General features: G+C 39.8%; 1 protein-coding gene across 2 annotated transcripts in view; it reads right to left on the minus strand.

Moving 5' to 3' along the window:
* The window catches only part of PCSK5 (proprotein convertase subtilisin/kexin type 5), a 300051-nt gene that overhangs the window by 78061 nt on the left and 198181 nt on the right, over positions 1–23809 (minus strand). For both annotated transcript variants that reach the window (XM_084628879.1, XM_084628880.1), the window contains exons 13-17: positions 13469–13605; positions 5810–5953; positions 3452–3554; positions 2388–2581; positions 699–783 (exon numbers count right to left, since the gene is read on the minus strand). In XM_084628879.1, the coding sequence (XP_084485005.1) occupies positions 699–783; positions 2388–2581; positions 3452–3554; positions 5810–5953; positions 13469–13605 (663 nt within the window). The remainder of the gene's footprint in view (positions 1–698; positions 784–2387; positions 2582–3451; positions 3555–5809; positions 5954–13468; positions 13606–23809) is intronic.

Consider the following 23809-nt stretch of genomic DNA (forward strand, 5'->3'; position numbering starts at 1 on the left):
AGGATCATCCTTATTCTAAACAAGTCTCAGATCCAGATTTTGACCTCAATTTTTGTGTGGCATAAAGCCAGCATACAATCCCTTACAAATGCTACAGGGATAGTTGACCCTCTCCGCTTGGATCAAAAGGTCACTCATTCACATGGAAGTAAACACGGATGCTGCTGCTGCTCTATGGATTTTACCTATCAGTTTCAGAAGTGATTAAGTCCCCCTACCAAGCAAAAATACCCACTGCTGTTTAATATATGGGCATAACCATATCGTAATGGAATTGAGCCTGAGGTACTTAAGATAAGTGAATGATTGGATGTCTGAAGAGACACAATAAAGATAAGGAAATAGTTTCTAACTGTCACAGGAATGAATCAGAAGGATTAATACAATTCACCAGTTCCACTTCTGAAATAATCCTTGACTGCCACACTGTAGGTCAAAAAAGTGAAGAACACAGCTTTTACATGGCTACAACTTTCATTTTGCCCGCTGTTAAACATTTTTTAAAATTCATTGTTACCCAAGATGGCTTATGATGGCACAAGAAAGTATTAAATTACAGCACAAACAGCAATAGAACACATAAATGGAGGCCCAGACAAGGTTAAATAGTAATATAATGTATGTCTCTTTGATATATGTCCATAGACTCAGGAAGTCTCTTTGGCTATTGTGTGCAGTGAAATCCATCATATCTTTACCTTAGGCCATGTCTGCATTCTGTGCAGCTTTGGGATTCAGCACATGTCTTACAGTTCTCACTGCATTTCCGGCAAGCAATCTTATCTGCAAAGGAAAAAAGAAAACCAGCCCAGAAAACCCTGGTCAATCATGTTTAATAAAATTATATGGATATAGTCCATTGTTTATTGCTTTTCTACCTTGGCACAAGGAATGGAAATAGAAAGCAAGAATAAAATTAAATAGCTGAAGTGCTACTTATATGTTGACCTTCTTTATCAAATGCTTTCAATTATTTCTAAATATTTAAAATAACATCCTATTCCTTTGAAAAATAATATGCTTTGAGATTGTAAAAACACTTATATGAATACACTTGTTTAAATTAACTACGTTTTTATTACTGACTCATGCAATCTTTTCAAATAATAGGAAGAATACTAAATTCATGCAAATAAGAGTTTCTACATAAATTGCTCATGCAAAGCGATCTAGTAACCTTTGTGTAATTGTCTTTTAGATCATTTAAGCAAACAGACTTTCCTAATTTCATTTTTTTGGGGTTCAAGACTATGCCTGATTGCACTCTTCTGATCTTATCAAACGTAAGCAACATATTACTGTGCCCTCTCCCCTAACAGGTTCCCTTTACCGCAGCTATAAGACCTAAAGTGGCCATGTTTCTCCACCATTTACACTTCTTACCCTAGAGGCGCTGTATCATGGACACCAACTTTCTACCTGAAAAGGGCTGTGAGAATCCAATCTAACTCCACATTCTCTTTTATCCTGCATCTTGATCAGGCAGAGGAGACATTGTAGTAGAAAGAATAATACTACTTTGTTCTTGTAAAGTGAAAATGAAAGAAATGAAGCTAATATCTGCCCCTGCTATCCCTGGTTATGAGTAAACTGCTTCATAGGACTATAGGCAGGAGACACCGGCCCCAGTTCAGCAAAGCTCTTAAGCACAATTATCTTTAAGGATGTGCCTACATCCCTGGGATTAAATATTTTATATGATCATGGTCTAGGCTGGGAATTAAGACTTGGGGACTCTGCACGGTCATCCATAGGTGGGAATTAAAGCCAGGTCTCCCACAGGGCCGTGTACGTTACTGCTACTGCATCATTGCATTACTGCAGATATTAAATGTCTGCCAAATTTTGCCCATTTTGTGCAGCTGTGTTAAGAGTTGAGCCTCTACCTTCCTTAGCACACCAGTGTAGCAGCAGCCGAGCAGCATGCCCTTCTGGCTCTCTTTACCAGGGAAGCATGGTGTCCCAGTTTAGGAAGTAATGTTTAATATGTGCTGGAGATCAGCACACGCTGCTCCTTTCTGGAGCAGCAGGAAGATGCATTCTTCCACATGTTCCCCCACCACATAGTGGATCTACTATTGTAGTGGGCCAAGCGTTGCTCTGCTACCTCCACTTCCTAGTCAGAACGAGAAAGGGAAGGATTTTGTCAGGTATCTGCTAAGCATGATTTTCAAGAGCTAATAATCTCAGCAGAATCCAGGTTTAGTTTTGGAAGAGACACTTGATCAGGATTGGTTCCCAACAATTTCATAAAAGGAATGAGATTTAGAAAAGAGACAAATGTATCAAAATACACTTTTAATCTTAAAAACTATCTCCTGACCTCCCCCAAGCAACCCAGCCCAAATATTGGAAGCCCAAAGAAATAAGCAGGAGAAAATACTGACTCTTGTCAAGGTAAAATCCATCTGGGCAGCTGGTAATACAGCTATTGGATTCTTCATTGAGATAGTAACCGGATTTACAGCTCAGGCACTGGTCACTATGGCTTCCAACACAGGTTTCACAATTGGGTGAGCATTTTTTACAGCGTTTCTTGTCTGCATTGTAGTGACCAGGTGGGCAGTTTGGAACACAGATCCTGCATTGTGCAGTGAAGAAAAGGCAGAGTCGTCACTGATGTAAACCCACCACCCTATAGCAGAGGTCCCCATACTGTGTGGTGTGCCCCACCTAGGGAGCACAGAGGAACCTTTGGGAGGTGGGGGTTGAGGGCAGGCCAGCCCCTACAAAGGGCAGGGAGGAAGCACCACCCAGCCCTCCCCGCCCCCAGCTCTCCTCTGGTCCTTTGTGCAGCCGCATCTCTGGCTCCCGGCCCCAGACCCACCCGCAACTGCGGCCTCAGCTTCAGTCCCATTACCCCGTTCCCATCCACCCTGACCCTGGAAGAGGCAGGGAGACGCAGACAGGAGTAAGAGGAGCACAACCCTCAAAAGTTTGGAGACCACTACCCTATAGGTCCACAAGTATAAAACAGCCACCTTGCTCAGCATCACTACTTCTCCTTTCTACCAGAGAATTTAACAAAAGGTAAACCTCACAAGCATTGCATCCACTAACTTTTTTTCCCTGCAGCATCTGCTGGGTCACTGGCAATTCCCTCATCAGACAATCACACAGTTTCATTTTTAACCATTTATATCTGCCCCAAGCTTGCCCAAGCCCAGTGACTGATGCTATGTACTAGCTATGCTGGTTCTAATTTTGTTTTTATGTTCATTTTGTTAAAAAAAAATAGTCAGATGATGGCTGAATAATCAGGAAATGGTGTTTGAAGGATGTACATTACATTCAAATTAGTAGGACTTTCCTCTAACTCCTACGCAAATTTGTAAAATAAACTAAGGTAAGACAAATTATTCCATATCCTGTAGAAAAGGGAAAAGGAGGGAGATGTTAAGATAAAAATTGAACAAGGGATAATATATAAAGATGTTTTTTTCTTTCTTACCGGGTGTTGTTTTTAGATTTGTAGTAATAGTGTAGACAATCAGTACAGTGGTCTGGTCCTGGCCCATAACACCCTACTTTACTGCATTCTGCATTGCACGGACCTTTAATAAATCCAAAAATGAAAGGAGGGGAGAAATGACACATCTGCATTTGCTACTCTGTGGTCCTTACAAAATATTACGATCATGCAGAGTATAATTAGCCCAGTTCCCTATGTGGACTCAGTGACTAGCTATAGTGAAGCTAGCATAACATCTAACACAGACTTATCAGATACTATTTGTGGAGTCAAACAGATGCTTTCATAACAAATAAAATCATTTACATTTTTTGTCACCGATGCCCGAAGGTCCCTGAGTCCCTTAACAAAGACTAACAACATCATTTATCATAAATAGCTCTGTTGTGCCCAAATAAATCTAAGATTGGGAGCAAACAGTATTTGGCACGCTATCACTAGCATATTGTTGTTAATAATTAAATAAGAGTACTGGGGCCCTATTCATAATATTGTTACAATATTTTTAATATGAACTTTAAATCTGAAAGTTGGGGAATTGATTGTTAAGATTCTCCAACCTGACCTCATCTTCCTGCTAACAGCCTCTTACTGGATAGCAACTAAATGCTAGTAATGACCACTATCTTGTGGTGCAGTTTCTTCATAATTCCAGGAGAGGATGTGGGTAGATGATGACTAAATAATGGTGTGGTATCTTAGAACCAGGGGGAGCAGAAAAAAGGAGATATATTAATGAATAATGGGATCTTCCAGTGGCTTCATAGGTTAGAGAGCAGATGAGCTCACTTGGCTGTATGGCTCATGGTGGAATTTTGGATGTAATTTTTGGAATGTGTAGGCAAGATAATGGACTAGATTTCAGTGTATTTTCTCTCTAAATCAGCAGCTGAAGCGGTTCTGTTTGAGACTTTTGTCAGTGTTTATTTTGTAGGTCTGTATTTACATTTTGGGAAGGCAGAGTTTGTGGTCCACCGTGGCAATGTGAATGTTATACAGTGGTTTGGTGTTTATAACTAATACCATCAAAAGTGTTTGGCAGCTTAAACATTATCACTACGGAAAGCTGCTCAGTAACCATTATGTGTCAATCCCATCTCCATGCCATGTTGATGCCTGAAGCCAGAATAGGGGAGAAAAAAAAAAAAAAAGGAAAACCTCAGTCTGTCCAGGTGATTCTACAGTGGCTCAATCACCTTCCAAAATAAAGAGAGGTTCAAGAGTGAGTGGAGAATGGAAAAGTTCTCAGTATAATGCTGCCATCTTGGGGCTGGCACTCTACCTTTAGACAGGGAGATATTGATCACAGAATCATCCAATCAAATATTACCAAGCTATTGGCCTTCAAAAGTTCCTTTTCACACATAATGGGCCTAAGTGCTTTCAGAACGCTCTAGACATTGTTGGAATAAATAATGTCATACCGAAACAGGCCAGCCCCACTGACTTGTTGTCTTCTTGCTCTGATGCTATCTGACTGATGCCAGAAAGACTAGTTATAATAAAAATTCGATGAAGACAATGGACAATTTCTGATAGAGCTCAGTTGAAAGAGATTGTCTCTCCTGACACAATGTAGATGATACCATCCCGAACACCTGCTCATATATACTGCTGGGGAATTCTTCGCCATGTATATTCATCATGAATATACCATATGTACTTGTCATGCTTAAAAAAACCAGAATTAAAAAGATGTATGTGCAACTTTAAATAACAAGTCACATGACTCGGCTCTTAATCAAAACTCTTAAGTGAAGTCCCATCACTCCCATTCCTCATGGGAAAAACCTCAGTGCAAAGCCTTTTTACTAGAGCTTTGGTTGGCATCATGCTTTTGATCTTAGAAAGTTCATTTTCCTGCATGTAATTATTATAAAGCTTGCATGTTTATATTTATTACAATTCTAACTTATGAAAAGAAGTTTTATAAACACACATACAAATTTCCTCTTCAATCCAGAGACAGGGAAAGGCAGCTCAAAGTAACTGTGGATATTTTTTATTCAACTGCTTTGGTTATTGTTGTTGTTTATTATTTGTTTCCAGAAGCATCCACATGGTGCTAAGTGGCTTCCAAACAAACAAACACAAACAAACAAACAAACAAAAAAGGCACAGTTCCTGCCTCCAAGATCTTAGCCTCTAATCAGGGAATGCAAGTAGACAGAAGGAGGAAGAGTATAGAGAAGTGGTGAACATCAAACACTTAAGGTGGCTAGGCAGTGATGTTCTGACAGTACAATGGCACATACAGTGGGCCAAATTAGTCCTCAACTCTATTATACATGAGATACAGTAAATGAATGATTCCTCGAGATGTAGACTCCAACTCACCTGCATAGTCATCTGTCCCATAGTCCTCTATAGGGTCTTCGACTGGACTGGAGCGCACTCGTTCCACTTTGGGAAAATCGTTTCTTGGCGAGTAAGGCTGGATGGATGTCCCATAAAGAACTAAGGACCATTCTTTCAATTTGCCTAGCAGTCAAATATTTAAAGCATAATCTTAGAAATGACTTACATCCTCTCTTTCTCTCTATCATGTGGATTTTGATTCTGATCATGTGAACTTGTGAATGAATATGAGTGAGTTTGAGCCCTTGCTTTATCTCTGTGTTGTGAGACAGAGAGAATGCAGTTTTAGCTTCAGTATAAATCCAAACCAGCTCACCTTTCTAAATCAGTTTTTCATACATCAGATCTTCCACCACATCAACCTCTTCCAGTTCTAATAAAAGCTTACTTAAATACTCCATGCTTGCTTCAATGAAAAAGCATACAAAGTTTTCAAATAAGGGATGAAATCCTGACCCTGAAATCAATGGGAAAACTCATACAGACTTCAATGAGGCAAGTTTTCATCCCAGATTTCACTTTCCTTCAGAACACTAGTAAACCAACTTTTCTTTTTTATTATTCTTAATCTGTCAATTAATTAGTTGCACAATTGATGGGATGCCAGTTTATTAAAGGGGTTGATTTTCTTATCATATCCAATGAGTAACTCCTACTGGCTTTAATGAAGGTCTACTAATGCACACTAAGGGAAGAAAAACTCTTCTAACTTATCAGAAACTCTGTAGTAAAACTTCCATGACATCCTCTGAAAACATCACCATCAGTGACAACCCATACTATAAAATTACAATATGGAAAATAAGTTTGTCCACACTGCTCCCTTGATTGCATTTGCCCACATTAAAAAACCATTATACAATTTAACCCAAGTCAACATAATTGTCAGTCTCTCATCATGGAAGGCTTGGGACTGAAATAGGTCAGCAGTGAATATTTGAAGAAGTCCTGCAGCTATGTTTCGTGGTGGGCTGTTCTTTGGTCTAATTGCTCTTCCCTCGGAGCAACTTTTTTTCAGAAGTTTTAACCAAATTACCCTTGCTTTAAGAAGATCACTCATACTACATGTATGGTAAAATTCAAATAAGTTTACGCCCTCCTTTATATTAGTTGCTCTCCACAGTTCGTTTTTGGGCTGTAATATTTTGCTTTGCCTGTGTATTTTTAAACTATGGAAGTTAAGTTCCATTAACTTTTACTAAATCCTAGTTATCTTTCTGTATTCTCCCAATTTTGTTGCTATGCTCTAGTGAGGTACCCAAATAATGTGCCCTATTACCTCTTTGATTTTACATTCAACACCTACAATTTAAGCAAAAAGAAGCAGAGGTTTTCCTAAGCTGACTGGCTGATGGGAGGTGATCACCCATTTTCTTTTCAACTGTTATATTTTCAGACTAAAAACTGTTGTGAAATAGTACGTGTCTCAGTCAACCCAGTATTGTCAATCTGATAGAAATCCTTCTCTTTATCTGACATTATTTTGTCCTCTCTTGATTACAAGGCCAGAGAAGGCCATGGTCCTAAAGTCTAATCTATTGCATCACACAGGAGTAGCTTAATTCTTGCATTGAGCCCAACAACTTATAGTTGAGCTAGAGCATATGTTTTAGAAAGACATCCAACCTTGATTTAAAGACTTCAAGTGATGGAGTTACCATATCTCTTGTTAGGCTGTTCTAATGGTTAATTACCCTACTAGTGTATAAAATGTGCACCTTATTTCCAGGATGAATTTTTCTAGCTTCACCTCCCAGTCACTTGCTCTTGTCTACTAGATTAAAGAACCCTGTAGTATCAGATATCATCTCCCTGTACACGATCAAGCTGAACTGGCCCCATAACCTTCTTTAGATCAAATACCTTTAATCTCTGGTTATACACCCCAGGATCACGTTGCCCCTTTTAGCCACAGCATGTCCTCTAGGTGCTTATCCCCAAATCCTTGTCAGAGCCAGTTTTCCAGTCCCTCATCGTGTAATTATGGCCTATGTTTTAAGATGTATGACCTTGAATTTGGCTATAATAAACTGGATGCAGTCAAATAATGTGTTTTACTAATAGATGCAGAGTGCCGTGTCCTCATCATTTAATTCTTCACCAATCTTTGTGTCACCTGCAAACTTTATAAACAATAATTTTATATTTTTTTTCCAGATCATTGACAAAAATATTGGTCCAAGAACCAATTTCTCCAGCACCCCACCAGAAATACCCCACTTATTTTTGCTGCCCATGCATGGAGTCTGGAAGGATTTTTCTCCCAGGTCAGATTGACAGAGACCCTGTGTTTTTTCACCTTCATCTGCAACATGAGGCACAGGTCAATTGTTGGTTTGATCTACAGTGAATGGTGGATTCTCTGTAACTTGAAGTCTTTAAATCAAGATTTGAGGACTTTAGGAACAGCCAGAGATTTTGGGCCTGTTATAGGAGTGGGTGGTGAGGTTCTGTGGCCTGCAATCTTCAGCAGGTCAGACTAGATGATCATGGTGGTCCCTTCTGGCCTTAAAGTCTGAGTCCTACTGAAGCTTCCATACTTGGACTTTGCATGATGCAGTGGTCTGCACGAGTACGTCTATTTACAGGATCTGGGCCTTACATGTGTTTCTTAAGTAAACAAGTGGAGGGGAGAGTAATGCAGGCGTTACCATGGGAGTATTTTCCTTTTAAAGAATAGTTCAGTCGATAAAGAGTGAGAAAATCCATGGAACTCACCAGCACATAAATGAAGTCTGCCTCAAGGCAGGTTTAATTTGTACAATGAAAATACACACACACAGACACACACACTTTTATAACAAATATACAAAACATACGCACTTGAGCCAACATATCTTTTTGGCTGATTCCACCATTTAGTCTGGCTACCACAGTCTCTTTCCCTCCTTATATTTAGTACATAACAAAGAGATCCCCAGTTGTACGTGTAGAAGAAACAGTATACCACAGTGTTTCATAGACAGCATATGTCTGCACTTTGCCCCATTAATTCTGCTGAATTAAATGCAGAAATAACATACATTGTTTTTTTATAAACTGGATGCTGCTTTTCTTTATGGCTAACAGATGTGACAATACTTTGCCCAATGCTAGGGTCTGATGACATCAGAAACATTACATGGGTTGGCCATTTGTTCACATTTTGAGACAGGAAAACTGCAGTTCTTAATTATAAAACTTTTTGATAGCTAAACAAATATTTAAAGACATGCAGAAATACAAAACACATATGGTGGTGATAGCAGTGTGATCAATTTCAGACTATGGTGATAAACTGGGTAACTATTATAGAAGGTACTCATGCACCTTTGCTTACCTCACACACTGCCCACTGATCTATCACTGCCAGGAAAAACTTCAAACATTCCAAACATCTGAGTTTTTCCTTGGCTAACATATGCCAGGCATTAGCAAATCTTTTCTGAATAGGAATGCTATTGGACGGTTTCCATTATGAGGCAAGTACTACGCTGGATGCTGAAATTAGATGATGCTAAAGAGGACAAAAAGAACCAGGGCCTGAATTCTCCACTGTCCTGGATCCCTGTGTTGTCACTTGCAAGCATATGAATGCAGAGTCGGTATCTAACATTTATATTCGGATCTGGTGGTGTCATACACCCATTTTGCAGGTGTAAATGATTACACAAGGTTCAAGGCAGTGAAGAATCACTTCTCCAGGTCCAGATTCTCAGCTGTGCCCAATAACCAATGGGTGCATCTGAAGATATGGGAGATGATTTCCCATTGACCTGATTCCTGACGGTTTAGAGCAGACTCAGGACTTCTTTAAACTATTCTGGCTAACTGTGGCCCCATGGGCTGATATACCAGCTGTGGACTTCTACAGCCGCGTATTGGAGGAGACGGCTAAGATAGCTCTGTGCCAGCTGCCAGAGAAATCCTCATTTGGGCAGGTCTACTGGATTTGCAACTTCTTTGCACTACATAAGCTAGAGCCTCACCAGCTGTAAATCCTCATTGCTCAACTGAAATCAGTAGAGCTCTGCCAATTCACACCACTTGAAGATCTAGCTCCATATGATTAACCACTAATTGTGCTGTAGTTCATACAGTATAAAGTATTGAAATCAACAGGACTCCTCATTCAAGCTAGAGTTTGCAGGCACATGTCCTTAAAGAGTATTTGAATTTACGTAAGTCCTGTATAAAATTTGGTGGAACTCAATCCTCTCTTTAGCTTGTCCCTTTTACACTGCCCTGGTAGCATAACGGGGCTGTAAATGGACTCTGGGGAATAGCCCCTATGTAAGGAGCTGGTGGAAAACTATCAAAGTGGCTCTATGCCAGCCCTTGCTCAAGCTCTAGCATAGGGAGCATGTCATGGCAGAGCGGGAGGGAGGTGGTTGGAATGCATTGCTCTTTGCTGTACTTGGCTGGGGGATGACACATAGGGTGCTGTTGCAAGCTGGTCTAACCAATTCCTTGGAGCCAGGCAGCCCTCTGGCTACCCCAAGAATAAATTTGGTAACATTAAAATATTGATGAAGTTGCCGACCATTGACTTTATGGGCTTCCTTTTTAATAACCTGATGAAAGGAGGAACTCCATTGAAGCCAATGGAATGACACCAGTGAAAACTGGTGTGAGAAGATAATCAGACCAAACATAGCTGAGTGATGACTGAAAAACTGAAGAAGACTGTATTTTGCTCCAGACCTCTAGAGTGCTGTAGCCAAGCCCTTCAAAACTGCGTGTCTAAAGTTGGGCTTCTAAATCCTTAGTTAGCACTTAAATAAATAGACTGCCTGATTTTCCATTATACTGAGCACCCAGCAGTTTCCATTGACTTTAACACAAAGTTTCTTGCTGTGCAGCAATGTTGAAAATCGGACTGTTTATTTAGGCTTCTAGTATGGATTTAGGAGCATAGCTTCAGACACTCACTTTTGAGTAACCGTTTTTTCTTTGTTGAGTGCTTGCTCATGTTGATTCCAATTACGTGGTCACCAAGCCTAAATTTTGGAGGTGGGGTTGGACCTGAAAGGTTCGCTGACTGTAGCACCGCTCCTCCAAAGGCTGCATCATCTCTGGCCTGCTGAGTAGTAGAGTAATTCCTTCACCTGGACACTTCAGGCAGGAAGTGTGAGGGTCACTTTTTGGCAAATGCTTGCTACAGTCTATGCAGGGTTTAAACTCTGGGGACCAAGGCATGCCCCAGTTCTGGGGAAAAAAGGGGGAACCAAAGGGTGCACCCCCCACTAAAGCCTATCTAAAACTAATACTAATACAAACGATACACTTTATATGAACTATTTACACGAAGAAGTTAAAGAAACTAGGGGAGTTGCACTTGCAGAGCAAGAGCCACGAGCGTTCCGGCTAACCGTCACAGTCAGTAAGAAGGAACTGTGGGGTGGCGGGTCGGCATTGCCCTATATTGAGCGCCATAAAGGTGTGACCCCAGGGGACGCCCAGGCCGACCCAACGGATGCTGCTAGGGGAAAACCCTTCCAGCTGCTGTGCGTGCAGTGCGTGCACACCTCATTGGAATTGACATGAGCAAGCACTCAAAGAAGAAGGTGTATTAATCCAAATTAAGTATCTTAAGCCAAATCCAATTTCAACCAAGAGAGGAAAAAAAAAACATTGTTCCAGTCCACAGGACAAAAGGCCATCTCTACATCTGATAACAAAACTACCAATGGGACTTTCTGACCAGGCTGAATTTGGAGATATTTAATATGCTTCTTATGTTATCAGCCACAAACTTTTTTACAAAATAAACTTTAAACAGATACTTTTCAAGCTTGGTAGCTAGTACTTAGCCAAAAATTCTTTATTCTTTTCCTGTGTACTGGTGATACAGTCATCATATTTGGTGAAAGTAGTTTAGATTTTTGAGTGTCATTATATATTTTCTAATTCAGAAACAAGTGTATTTTTAATTGCCTAAAAATAAAATTCTCGTGTTAAACTCTCAAGAATATATTTGTATGGCTTCAAATATTTTATCTTGAGTATCAGACATGTCTTATTCTTGCAATTTAGGATTGATTTTAGATAAATCAATTTTTAAAAAATCTTGAATGGTTTATGAGTGGACTTACTTTTCTGAAGGGTAATATATTTTGTTGTCTTTATAGAATTCTAAACCAACATGCCTAGTGGTAATTTTATGGTGACCCAGATCAGATTTTAGAGCATTAATCCTGAATTTATATACATTTTTTAAATGTCACAGGCTAGTCATCACTCAGATTTTCCACTTTTATTGCAATATTGTTTACTGAGTTGATTCTCAGTGTTTTCAATCACACTATAAGTGTTAATTTAGCTTTACTGTTACATAATTTTCAATACATTCTTTGTACTCCAACTCTTGAGTGAACATTTTTAGTATAGATTTCTTGCTGATGTAATTTTTCTTCCTCAATATTTTTATTGAAATAAATCTTGACAGAAATTAAACGCCCCCAGACAACTGATTTGAGGGCATCTCATTTATTTTGATGTGAGATATCAAGGGAAGCATTCTACTCTATATTAATTAATAGTGGTGGTATTTTTTGTTTGTAGAATATCTTGTTGAAAATGAGGCTTAGGGCTGAGATTTTTTTCAGAATACTTAAGATACTCATCTCACATTGCAAGTCAATGGGGATTGGCATCTTGCTCTCTTGGACCCCTCTGAAATTCTAACCTAAATCTCCATTTAGTTGATCTATCTGTATTGAAATTTTTGCATATACTAGTGTAAGATCAGACCACATATTGGGACCTATGTGTGCAACAGGAATTATAAGCAGAAGATCTTCTGAGGCTAAAAGCATATCTAACCAAGAATAGGATTCAAAAGCGGGAGAATAAAAGTTCTGGGACACTTTGTCTTGTGTATGGCAGCACAAAGCAACCTCAAAGCAGGTGCAGCTGGCTAAGGGAGGCTCACCCCAATATGGTTTGTGTGTGTGTGTAGATTCTCCAGTGGTAGAGAACTGAACAAGGCCACTTCCCTCCTTGTAGCTGGCGTACTGAGCATGGATTGGAGAAAGTGTGTGGACAGAGATTGCTAGCAGTTTTATCAGCCACAACAAGGGGAGTGGCCTTGATCAACCTGATGAGAAGGTGGCCCAGAATCTGGGGAGCTCAAAAGGTAGCCTTTACCAGTTTGTACATGCCATTGTGTTAACTGCCTTAAAAATGCAGACATGCAACTGCACATACCAATCTTGGGCTTCTCCTTCTGAAAATTTGTCTCTAAATCCCTTTGTATTTTCAAACACTGACTCTTGGCTGCCAAAACTCACAAGCCTGATGTGGTCTAGCTGTGAAGTGCAACTTATACCTTGAGATGGCAAGTTTTCACATGGTGGGGATAAAGGAGGTACTAGTTTGCCTCCAAGAACACTGCATTGTTGCCATTCTTTTCCACACAAACCAGAAGTAGGTTCATGGTAAGAAGGAGTTACGGGTCTCAGAAGACAAGTAACAGAAGTGTGGAAGTGAAACACAACAAATAGATGGGAGTCAAATTCTGCCCTCAATTTTCTGCAATCCCATTGAAATCAGTGGGTCTGCTCAAGTATAAATGAGGGTAGAATTTAGCCCAAGTACGACATGCAACTGAACATATTCTTCTGAACCACTAAGCCTAACTAAAGGATGGATTCATACCTGGAGACTTGAAACTTCTCAGCTGAGATGGGGTATCATGAATCTCCAACTTCCAGTCACCTGCTGCTTTTTCTCCCCAGCAATGAGTAGTCATGAACTCCCAATTTTTAAAACCTTCTGTGGAATGATCAAATAACCTAGGATAAAGCAATAAAGTATATCCTGAAGAACAAGAAAATAAACCCTTGCCTACATCAGTGATCCTCAACCCTCATGTGTACCCACTCACAAATGAAATATATTTAAACTAATTAGCATATCTAATCTAAGCACTTATACTGAACTTATCACCATGGTTTTGCACCACCTATTTCAAACATATCTGATGGGACCATTTTGTATATAACAAGTCAATGCGGGAGAGGGAATGGTTCTTCTGTATGCTGTTGCTTCATATAATGCAGGAGAGAATGAAAGTTTATTCACTTCAAATTAAAACTGCCAGTGCAGTTTAATAAAAAGAAAAGGAGTACTTGTGGCACCTTAGAGACTAACCAATTTATATGAGCATAAGCTTTCGTGAGCTACAGCTCACTTCATCGGATGCATACTGTGGAAACTGCAGAAGACATTATATACACAGAGACCATGAAACAATACCTCCTCCCACCACACTCTCCTGATGGTAATAGCTTATCTAAAGTGATCACTCTCCTTACAATGTGTATGATAATCAAGTTGGGCCATTTCCAGCACAAATCCAGGTTTTCTCACCCTCCGCACCCCCCCCCCCCACAAACTCACTCTCCTGCTGGTAATAGCCCATCCAAAGTGACCACTCTCCTTACAATGTATATGAAAATCAAGGTGGGCCATTTCCAGCACAAATCCAGGTTTTCTCACCCCCCCCCCCAAACACACACACACAAACTCACTCTCCTGCTGGTAATAGCTTATCCAAAGTGACCACTCTCCCTACAATGTGCATGATAATCAAGGTGAGCCATTTCCAGCACAAATCCAGGTTTTCTCCCCCCCTCCCCCCCAAACACACACACACAAACTCACTCTCCTGCTGGTAATAGCTTATCCAAAGTGACCACTCTCCCTACAATGTGCATGATAATCAAGGTGGGCCATTTCCAGCACAAATCCAGGTTTTCTCACCCCCCCCCCCCCAAACACACACACACAAACTCACTCTCCTGCTGGTAACAGCTCATCCAAACTGACCACTCTCCTTACAATGTGTACTCTGAAACAGTGCCGTTTAATAAAATTCACATCCTGAAAAAGTATACACTGAACACAACTACATTTCCTTTGTTCTAAAAGCGTGACCCAGATACAAACATCATTTTTTAAGTGGAAAGTTTTCTTTTTTCCAGTTTTGGATGGAAATACTGAACAGGGGGTTAACAAAATAAGCAATACTAGGTGAGCAATACCACATGAGCAGTTGGGGCCAGGAGAGATTCAGTGCTCATGATGCTTATGAACAAAACAAAGGTAACTGAGATGTTGGTGTATCAAACTTCAAATGATTTAAGTACTGCTATATCCAAAAGTTTGACAAAGTCTAGTTTTGCTTGAATGCAGAGACTAATTGGCATATGATGATTTCATCTTACTAACAGTTTTACAGTAATTTCATTACTTAGGGCTTGGGTGAAGAGATTGGAGCTTGGGTCTGAAATACAGTGCATTTTAGTAGAGGGGACCCAGTTTAGAGTCTGCAATCTGATGCTGATCAGCAGGGAAGACTGGCCCAAGATTTTATTGCCTAAAACTGGAATTTATTAATGAGATTTTGAAAAGACACAAGAGAGCATGCACTTTTGTTCAATGTTAACAGCATGTTGCCTGGTTCCCCAAAGCTATTGATGAGAGATTCACTGGAGTAGAGACTAGTGTCTCATGAATGGTACAGTTCAGCTTTGGAAGGTTTTAGAAAAGGTTCAGAAAAGGACAACTAAAATGATTAGAGGTTTGGAACGGGTCCCATATGAGGAGAGATTAAAGAGGCTAGGACTTTTCAGCTTGGGAAAGAGGAGACTAAGGGGGATATGATAGATGTATATAAAATTATGAGTGGTGTGGAGAAAATGAATAAGGAAAAGTTATTTATTTGTTCCCATAATATAAGAACTAAGGTCCACCAAATGAAATTAATGGGTAGCAGATTTAAAACAAATAAAAGGAAGTTCTTCTTCACTCAGCACACAGTCAACCTGTGGAACTCCTTGCCTGAGGAGGCTGTGAAGGCTAGGACTATAACAGGGTTTAAAAGAGAACTGGATAAACTCATGGAGGTTAAGTCCATTAATGGCTGTTAGCCAGGATGGGTAAGGAATGGTGTCCCTAGCCTCTGTTTGTCAGAGGGTGGAGACGGATGGCAGGAGAGAGATCACTAGATCATTACCTGTTAGGTTCACTCCCTCTGGGGCACCTGGCTTTGGCCACTGTCGGTAGACAGGATACTGGGCTGGATGGACCTTTGGTCTGACCCAGTATGGCCATTCTTATGTTGTTATGAATGTATACAATTTCAGATCTCTCTCTCCCTTTCCTGGAAACACACACATACAGCCAGATTCACAAATACATGTTTAGCTATATATTTTTATTCACACTCTTTATGTATGGAGATTCCATGGCTCACATCTGTGCTTAAGTATATTTCATAAAATTAGATTTGTACACTAGCTGACTACTGGCATAGAACCATTGTTGATTCAATGGATTTACCACAATTTTCTCTTAGAAACTACAAGAAAGAGTCAAGTGATTTCACTTGGTTTGTTTTTTTTAGACATTTGTATGAGTAGGTTTTTCTTTTTTTAAGTGTATTTCAGCGTCTTTTTTTCAAAAAGTTGTGCATACAGTGTGCAAAAACTGTGAAAGCTGCATACAATTCTAGCGCTGTTACTTTGTGCAAAGTACTGTTAAAAGATATTCCAGGCACACATAAAAAGGCTATCTTTCCTCTTGAGAACCTCACTCATTCCACAGAGATAGGTCCTAATCCTGTAAGGCCTCCATTTCCCTAACTTCCTTGGAGTTTAAAAGAAACCATGTGCACAGAGAGCTTGCAGGACTCGTTTGTGTAACTTTTATCCTTCTGTCATTCTAATTCGTGTCTGAATATCTGATAACATTCAATGAAGAATATATACTTCAAAATAAAACTACATTCTCATTCTTGACTGGGTCGGATTTTTTCTTAGTGCAATTCCACTGATGTCACAGAATTTGTACTAGCAGAGTATTTGGCCCATTCTGTGTGATTATCAATTTAGTTATTTGAGTACAGCAGATTTTGCAAACAAATGTTTGCTAGTATAGCATACACCATGTACTGCAGTGATCCAGATTACCTATCCAGGTATCATTCCACACACACATATTGGGTAGGTTCAATTTAAAAGATTGCAAAAGTTTGCTTTTAACAGACTTAATACAGTTGCCATGCAATATTGTGCTGATTTTTTACAGTAACTCAGTAAACAACTCATATACCACAGTATATTATTTTTAAACAGAGTGTCAGTCAGTCAGGTCAGCAACAGTCCTCTCTACTGTTATGGCAACTAATTTACATTGCATTATATAAATACCATGTCATTATTTAAAAAATTCTATATTTATTGGGATTTAAGTCACATACATTTCACAGAGACATGTAACTGATATTTACTGCCTATTTTTACCAAGGACTAGTACAAGATTTTCCACAGTATTTGTGTTTTAGAGGAGGGTATAATCTACTTTTCACCTTGTCCTCAGATCAGTGGCAATTACATTTTCAGTCACCTCAGATGTTGGTCTTCATATTGTTTGCTTATCTAAATTCTGTCCAAAACGTGGTATTTAAAAATGTGAATAGATTTTTACTCTAATCTAAAACCACAGTCACTTTTGGGTGCCCGAAACAACATGGTGAAGAGCTGTAGAAGCCGAGCTGAAAAACCTGGGGCACACCTGGGAAACTATTGAAAGACTTGCCAGAAACAGACCGGAATGGAGGCGCTTCATCACTGGCCTAAATGCCAGAGGCATAAAAGGAACATGACTGAGTCACTAAAACCCAGCTCATACTTTTCATGTGTCAGTGGATTCATTTACTAGGTCATACTTCATACTAAGGGTATATTTATTAATAGTTTACAAAGAATTAGTAAATGATTAATAGGTGTTTCAATGAATGGCTAATCAACTGTTATGGATTATTGCGGAGTCCAATAGTTCAATGGGTGGCTTATAGCCATGCACAACAATTATAGACGTGCTTATAACCACTATAACACCTCTACTCGTGCCTGTAACATACGTCTAACATTATCTAATCATTCATGAACCCTTTATAAACTATTTATTAATGTAATTTTAATCTAAAGTGGGACCAGTTGCCTAAGTACCCATGTGAACCTTGGTGATACCAATATGGCCAAGATAGGCTGGATATGGCAGTCCTGACTTCCTGTACTAAGAGATGGAACATCTATGTGCTGAAAAAGAACATGTCCAGTACGAAATTAATTTAAAGTTGAAAAAAATGGGTCTCTTTGAGAAATTATATAATACACATATGTGTAGGTGTGTATGTGAATATATATTCACACACACACGCACACACACACACACACACACACACATATATATAAGTAGAAAGTATACTCAAATAATTATTTCCTGAAAACGAGATCATCTTGTTTAAATGTGCAGGTCTCTCTTTTTATCATCCTCACCACTAACAATTATATCCCCTCTCCATTTAACAGCATAATTAGAAACAGAAATAGTCATCTGTAATTAAATTTTAGAAATAGAGGCAGGTGGGTATCCACTTTCAAGCACATTCCACAGCTGGGAACATAAAATTAGCCCCTTACAGTTACATCTACAAGATCTACAAGGACGAAAATAGTTTAGATTTTTAGTAAACGGCTCACAACTGATAAATGCAAAAAACAAAAGCAACAATAAAAACAATGAAACCTAACAACCCAAAGAGAAAAACAGCAAGCCATAGTTAATTTGAGTTTGCAAACTGAAACCCTCTCCTGTCTATAACATAAGATGGATCTGGGGGCTAGACTTTGGTGAGTACCACCACATTCAGACATCATGACAAGACAAACAAAAAAGGTAAATTTATAAATATAGATTTGTATTACTCTGGTCCTTTTTAATCCTTGAAGTTCCAGCTGCATGTGATAGACAACCGTACACTATGTACTGAATTCAGTTTCAAGAATCAGGAAATATACACACTCCCAAATGATTGATCAGTGGGGATGAGGGCAGTTGGAGGCTGGGGACGATTTGTCCTCTACTGCAGAGCTCTTTGTTTATGATGTGCTCCAGCCCTCCTAAATTAGCAACTTGACATATAAGTGGTCCCTGCACGCTGGGCTAATGGGGGACAAGACTTAAGCTGAACTAGTATTTTGAACATCGCAGAGTGCCTTCTTGAGCTTTGCACCTGCAAATGTTTGGGTAAACTCTTTTGAACAGCTACTCTCCACAGAGGCTCCAGCAACTGCCTGTCAGCTGGGAGAAATAACTTTTGAGGAACACCAGACAGCTGAAACTGGCTGAATCAAAGCAGTCAACCAGTTCCTACCACCCATTGGCGTTACAGTATGAAGAAAACAAATCCTCCTAAGAAATGGTCTGGGAGCTGATAGGCACTCTGAAAGCCTTCTCACCTATAGCTGTTAAGTTAAAGGGATTTTCCATAAGAAAGTAGACGATTATATCTTCCCTCTGTAAAGGCATTGTTTTCCATAGATCTGACCTCCAGACGTTCACCTCTTACATTTACTCATTAAAGCGAATTTATGAGGCAACATGGAACTCAAGCACAGTTTGATCTGAAATGTGAGCATGCCAGCTCTGCTCACAGGATGGTTGCATGCACAACGGGAAAGATATAACTACACTGAAGGAAAGAGGCCTGACTACAGTCACCCTCATCTTTGATATAGAGAACTTGCCCGCAGATTCTACAGGTACCAGCATGTAATGGTCCGTCTTCATCGGACCAGGTGTGTCAGGACTTGAGGTTCCGCCTGTTGATACCAGGGTATTATTTGTGCTCACGGTTGTTTGTTTAAAAAACACACGTTTCTGTCTAATTAGCTGAAAATCTTCAGCAGCCCCTGGTGCAGGTCCATGAATTAACACAGCACCACAATACAGACTTCTTTCGGGCACAAGTGGGGATAGGAAAGCTGGTGGGGGAGGCAGGCACAAGGCAGTACATCAAGTAGGTCAAATTCATCCCTGGTGAACCTCCACTGAAGTCAATGGTATTATACCAGGGACTAACTGGGCCCAGTGATCCCAAGGTTACAAAACTGCCCATTCATCTTAGGCAGCTGAGACAAACCTGTGCGGAGGAAGCAAAATTCTTCAGAGCTATCCCCTGATCTGACAAAGTGTAATTCATCTCCCTTCTTCCTTCCTAATTTATTGGAAACACCATTTACTGCGGCATTCAGATAGATCATAAATTTGACCCCATTCATTTGTCATCTTATAGTTCCTTCCACCTGTTCCACTTTTCAGGATGAATCCAGCTTCAACTAAAATTAATTTGAAACAAAAATTAAGTGAAGAATTGAGTGTTAAAAGCTGATAGATAGCGACCAGTAGACTAGTACTGTGAGGAACACAAAGGTTCCCTGTACTAATCCAGCAGTAATCTCAGGCCTGATCTAAAGGGCCTGCATTTTTACAGAGGTTGGATATATTGAACTTCATCCTTCTTACAAGCTCATCTTTGGGCATCTCCCAAGACTGGGTTTAGAATAAAAGGGAGGATGGTGCCATTTGCAGGGGCTCACTTGCTTCCTCACAAATAACTGAATTTGGCCCTCCAATGTCAGGGAGAAAGATCAAAAGAAAATCTTTCCCCCACTATTTTAAATATATTTATTTTCTGATGCTATTTTTCTGACTCTAGCATCACTAACATTCCCAGTGCTCATGAACCTATTTATTTTCCATCTGTTGTCTGCCTGCTGGAAACAATTCTAATGCATTGCACAAGTCTTTTTCTCCTGTCAGCTGCAGCAAGAGAAGCCACTCAAAGTCTTGTTTTGAGGGGGGGAAGGGGGAAGCAAGGCCAGTGCTGACAGACACAGCAAAGCAGCAAGTGCAGGACTTTGAAGAAATTGGGGATGGGAGACAACTGTTTCGAGAAGAAGGAATGGCACAATGTCTATTCAGCAAGAGAAGGGCTGGGGCAAAGCTAAAGGAGGAAGTGCAAAATAGCAGCCTGGGGATGGGAAATAATTATTCCAGATGCTGGTTCATCCACATGGGCTGGGTACAGGTAGGTGATTGTATTCTTTTGTTTTTCATGTATTTGATGGTATTACTGTAGGGTCACTCTAGTTGTTAGTGGAGAGGGGTTCGGGGTGCTGTGGCTCAACATCAAAAGTGGTGTTGTCCTCTCCTCTTCTTTTTAATTTACCTCTAAAATGCAACACTTTATGAAGTATTTCCATAGTAGATTTTAATATGTTAATGACAGCTGGGACAGTCCAGAAATCTAAATAGCCCTATATAAAGAAAGGGCTTCCTCTTCCATTTCTCATCGCCAAGAATTTTTATTAAATGATATCGCAAGTGACACCAGATTACAGGACCCCATATTTAGTCAGAAATGGAGAGGTTTTGGAAGAGGATTTTATGAACAAAATTTACTGATATCAAAGATTTCATTAGAGGAAAAGATAGCAATGGAAAACACGTCCTCTCGTTGTTGGGAAGAGGTATTATTAATGTCATTGAGAAGTAAGCAGATGAAGATAAAGGACTGGAATTTTGCCACCATATGTTTAAAAGGCATTCAGCTATGTAGTTCTAACGGGCAGCAGCTGTTTTAAATGTAAAGGATGCAATTTAAAGCAAGCAGTGACTTCGCTGGGAGACAAGTAAGCCCACAGCATACTAGTCCCTTTCCGTGTTCTTTCCATCTAGAAGGTCCTCTGTGGCCTCTTGATTTGAGTGTGTATTGGGACAAGCCTTGGTCTCTCAAAACTATTCCCTGTGTGTTGCCAAATCCAATGGGCAAATGTTCTGAAAAGGGGATTCTGTCCCGCTTTGGTCCAAATGTAGTTATTATGACTAGTTGAGCCTCAGCCTCACCCCAGCCTGCACTCTCTGAGCCTGTATTTTCGTCTTTTGCAGTACATCCAATTTAATCATGTTTAGCACTTTCCAAACAGCAAAGCAGATGTTCTCTGTAATGCAGTTTTTGATGAATGCACAAGAAGCTGAAGCCAGTGACAATGTAATCCACCAAATGCCTGTGAAGGAATCCATAGCTCCTCTGCCTAACAAGTTTTCTTCCTGACGTCATTTTGGGGGATGCCAAATAACAAAATATTGGGTGTGGGGCGGGGAACAACAGATATTGTCTGGGGGACCTATTCATTGACACAACAGAAACTATGCAGTGACTCTTCTTCTAGATCTGGTGGATAAGGTGTAAAATGTACATCTGCACTTCTAAGTTATTTCACCAGTAAACTGTTTCAAATTAAAACCAGATGAGTAATGGTGAAGCAATGAGATTTTTCCTGGGTTCAGTAAAACAGCTGGTATTGCTGCTATTACTCATGTTCGTGTGCACGTAAAGGTCTTGTAAGTCTGAGAAAAGTATCTCAGTCAGGTAGCAGCAATGTATGGCAGACTCTGTCTGTAGAAAAAACCCAAATGATTTGCTGCCGAGGCATCCTTGTATTACCTGTGCACATGCATGGATTTATTCTGGCATACCTATGACTATAGTAGGAAAAAAGAAGCATTGCTTCTTTTTGCCCTAACTAAAGATGTTAAATAAAAACAAAAACAACTCTTTCTTGTATGACAAATGACAAAATGACATTTAAAAATACACACTCGAATCACTAATATGCAGTGTCCCTAAATTGTAGGGTTTATTCTTTGCGGACTAAAAGAAAATAAAGAAGCCTTCCAATAATCTGAAAACACTGTATCCACCAACTTTTGAACTCTACTGGAAGGAAAGGATTGTTGGGGGCTGTAGTTCATTTGCCAGTCCTGGCTTCCCCAAAATAAAAATATTATTTGTTATTAGAATCCTAGAGCTGTGAACTGATGTTAACTGACTCTGACTGGCAAGCTAATATATTTCAGAAGCCTGCATGAGAAAAGGATTTTTGGTGTGTCTCTGTGTAATAATATTTGCTCTTTCATGAATAATTTGTTTCTGGAAAAAGGCTGAACATAAAAGGCCTTTCAATCTTTGTTTTGAGGGTAGCATTCTGATAACAGTGCTGGATGGGACGCAGCCTCACATTTCCATGCTTTATACATATATTTCTTTTGCATCATTTCTGTTTCACTTGCAAGCTCAGAAAACGACTGCCTTTTAAGGAACAAGGGTTACAAATAGGATGACTGCATTAAATTCTGTAACTTTTCCACATACCAATCATCACAAGAGGTGAGCTGTGAACACTGGAATGTCTTTATCTCTCACTGGCAATGAGTCAGCTGCAACACATGAAAGGCTGGATCCTAAAGTGAGCTCAAGTAAAACCCAAGGGTTTATACCAACTTATTTTATTTGGATATATTTATTTGGACTGCTTTAAAAATTTTCATCTTGAAGCTTTCATGGAAGAACCACTGCATAAAAAAGGACAGAAGAGTAAAGAGAGCCTCCTCCAAACAGAAAACCAAATCCAAATTGCAACTGTTTAGATGGACAGAATCCGTCTCTGTACAGGCCAACAAAGAAGGTTCTGTATGGCACATGCACCTGTCAATGTTATTTCTAAGGCACTGATAATGGTGGTATCTCAACACTGAAAATACTATGAAGAAGCTAAAGAATTCAGAACACATGGTGATTTCCCTCTCCGTTCCATGTGTGAATTTATATGCTTGAAGGATTTTTTGAAAGTATTTATGGGCATCACTCCTGGGGAAAGATTTTAGTGAGAAGGTGGGTCTTATACTTCAATCTGAATAAAACCATGTTTGGAGTCAATCTGTCTCTTCTACCAAGGAGCTCCACAGCATCTGTTCTCCTGCTACGAATGCTCTCTTGCCCAAGTCAAATAGTTGACCCCTGGTTCTTTATAGCTGTGTTGTCCCAGTGGAGCTCAGCTGTCTTGGGAGACCAGAACTTCTGAGGCCGTCACTGAAGTAGCCAGGTTTCAATTTGTTAAAGCATTTGCAGATAATGATTGGGACTTCACATTTTTTTCTGAAATGAATGAGGTCCCGATGGAGTTCACAAAGCACAGGTGTGATGTGCTAGTTTTGGTTGTTGTTGCTAAGGCGACATGCCGCACTAAATTCAGCCTTTGTGTGATAGCTGCATTCAACCCTACATAGAATTACAGTAGACTAATG

This window comes from Lepidochelys olivacea (assembly GCF_965140295.1).
Source record: "Lepidochelys olivacea isolate rLepOli2 genome assembly, chromosome: 5".
NCBI lineage: Eukaryota > Metazoa > Chordata > Testudines > Cheloniidae > Lepidochelys > Lepidochelys olivacea.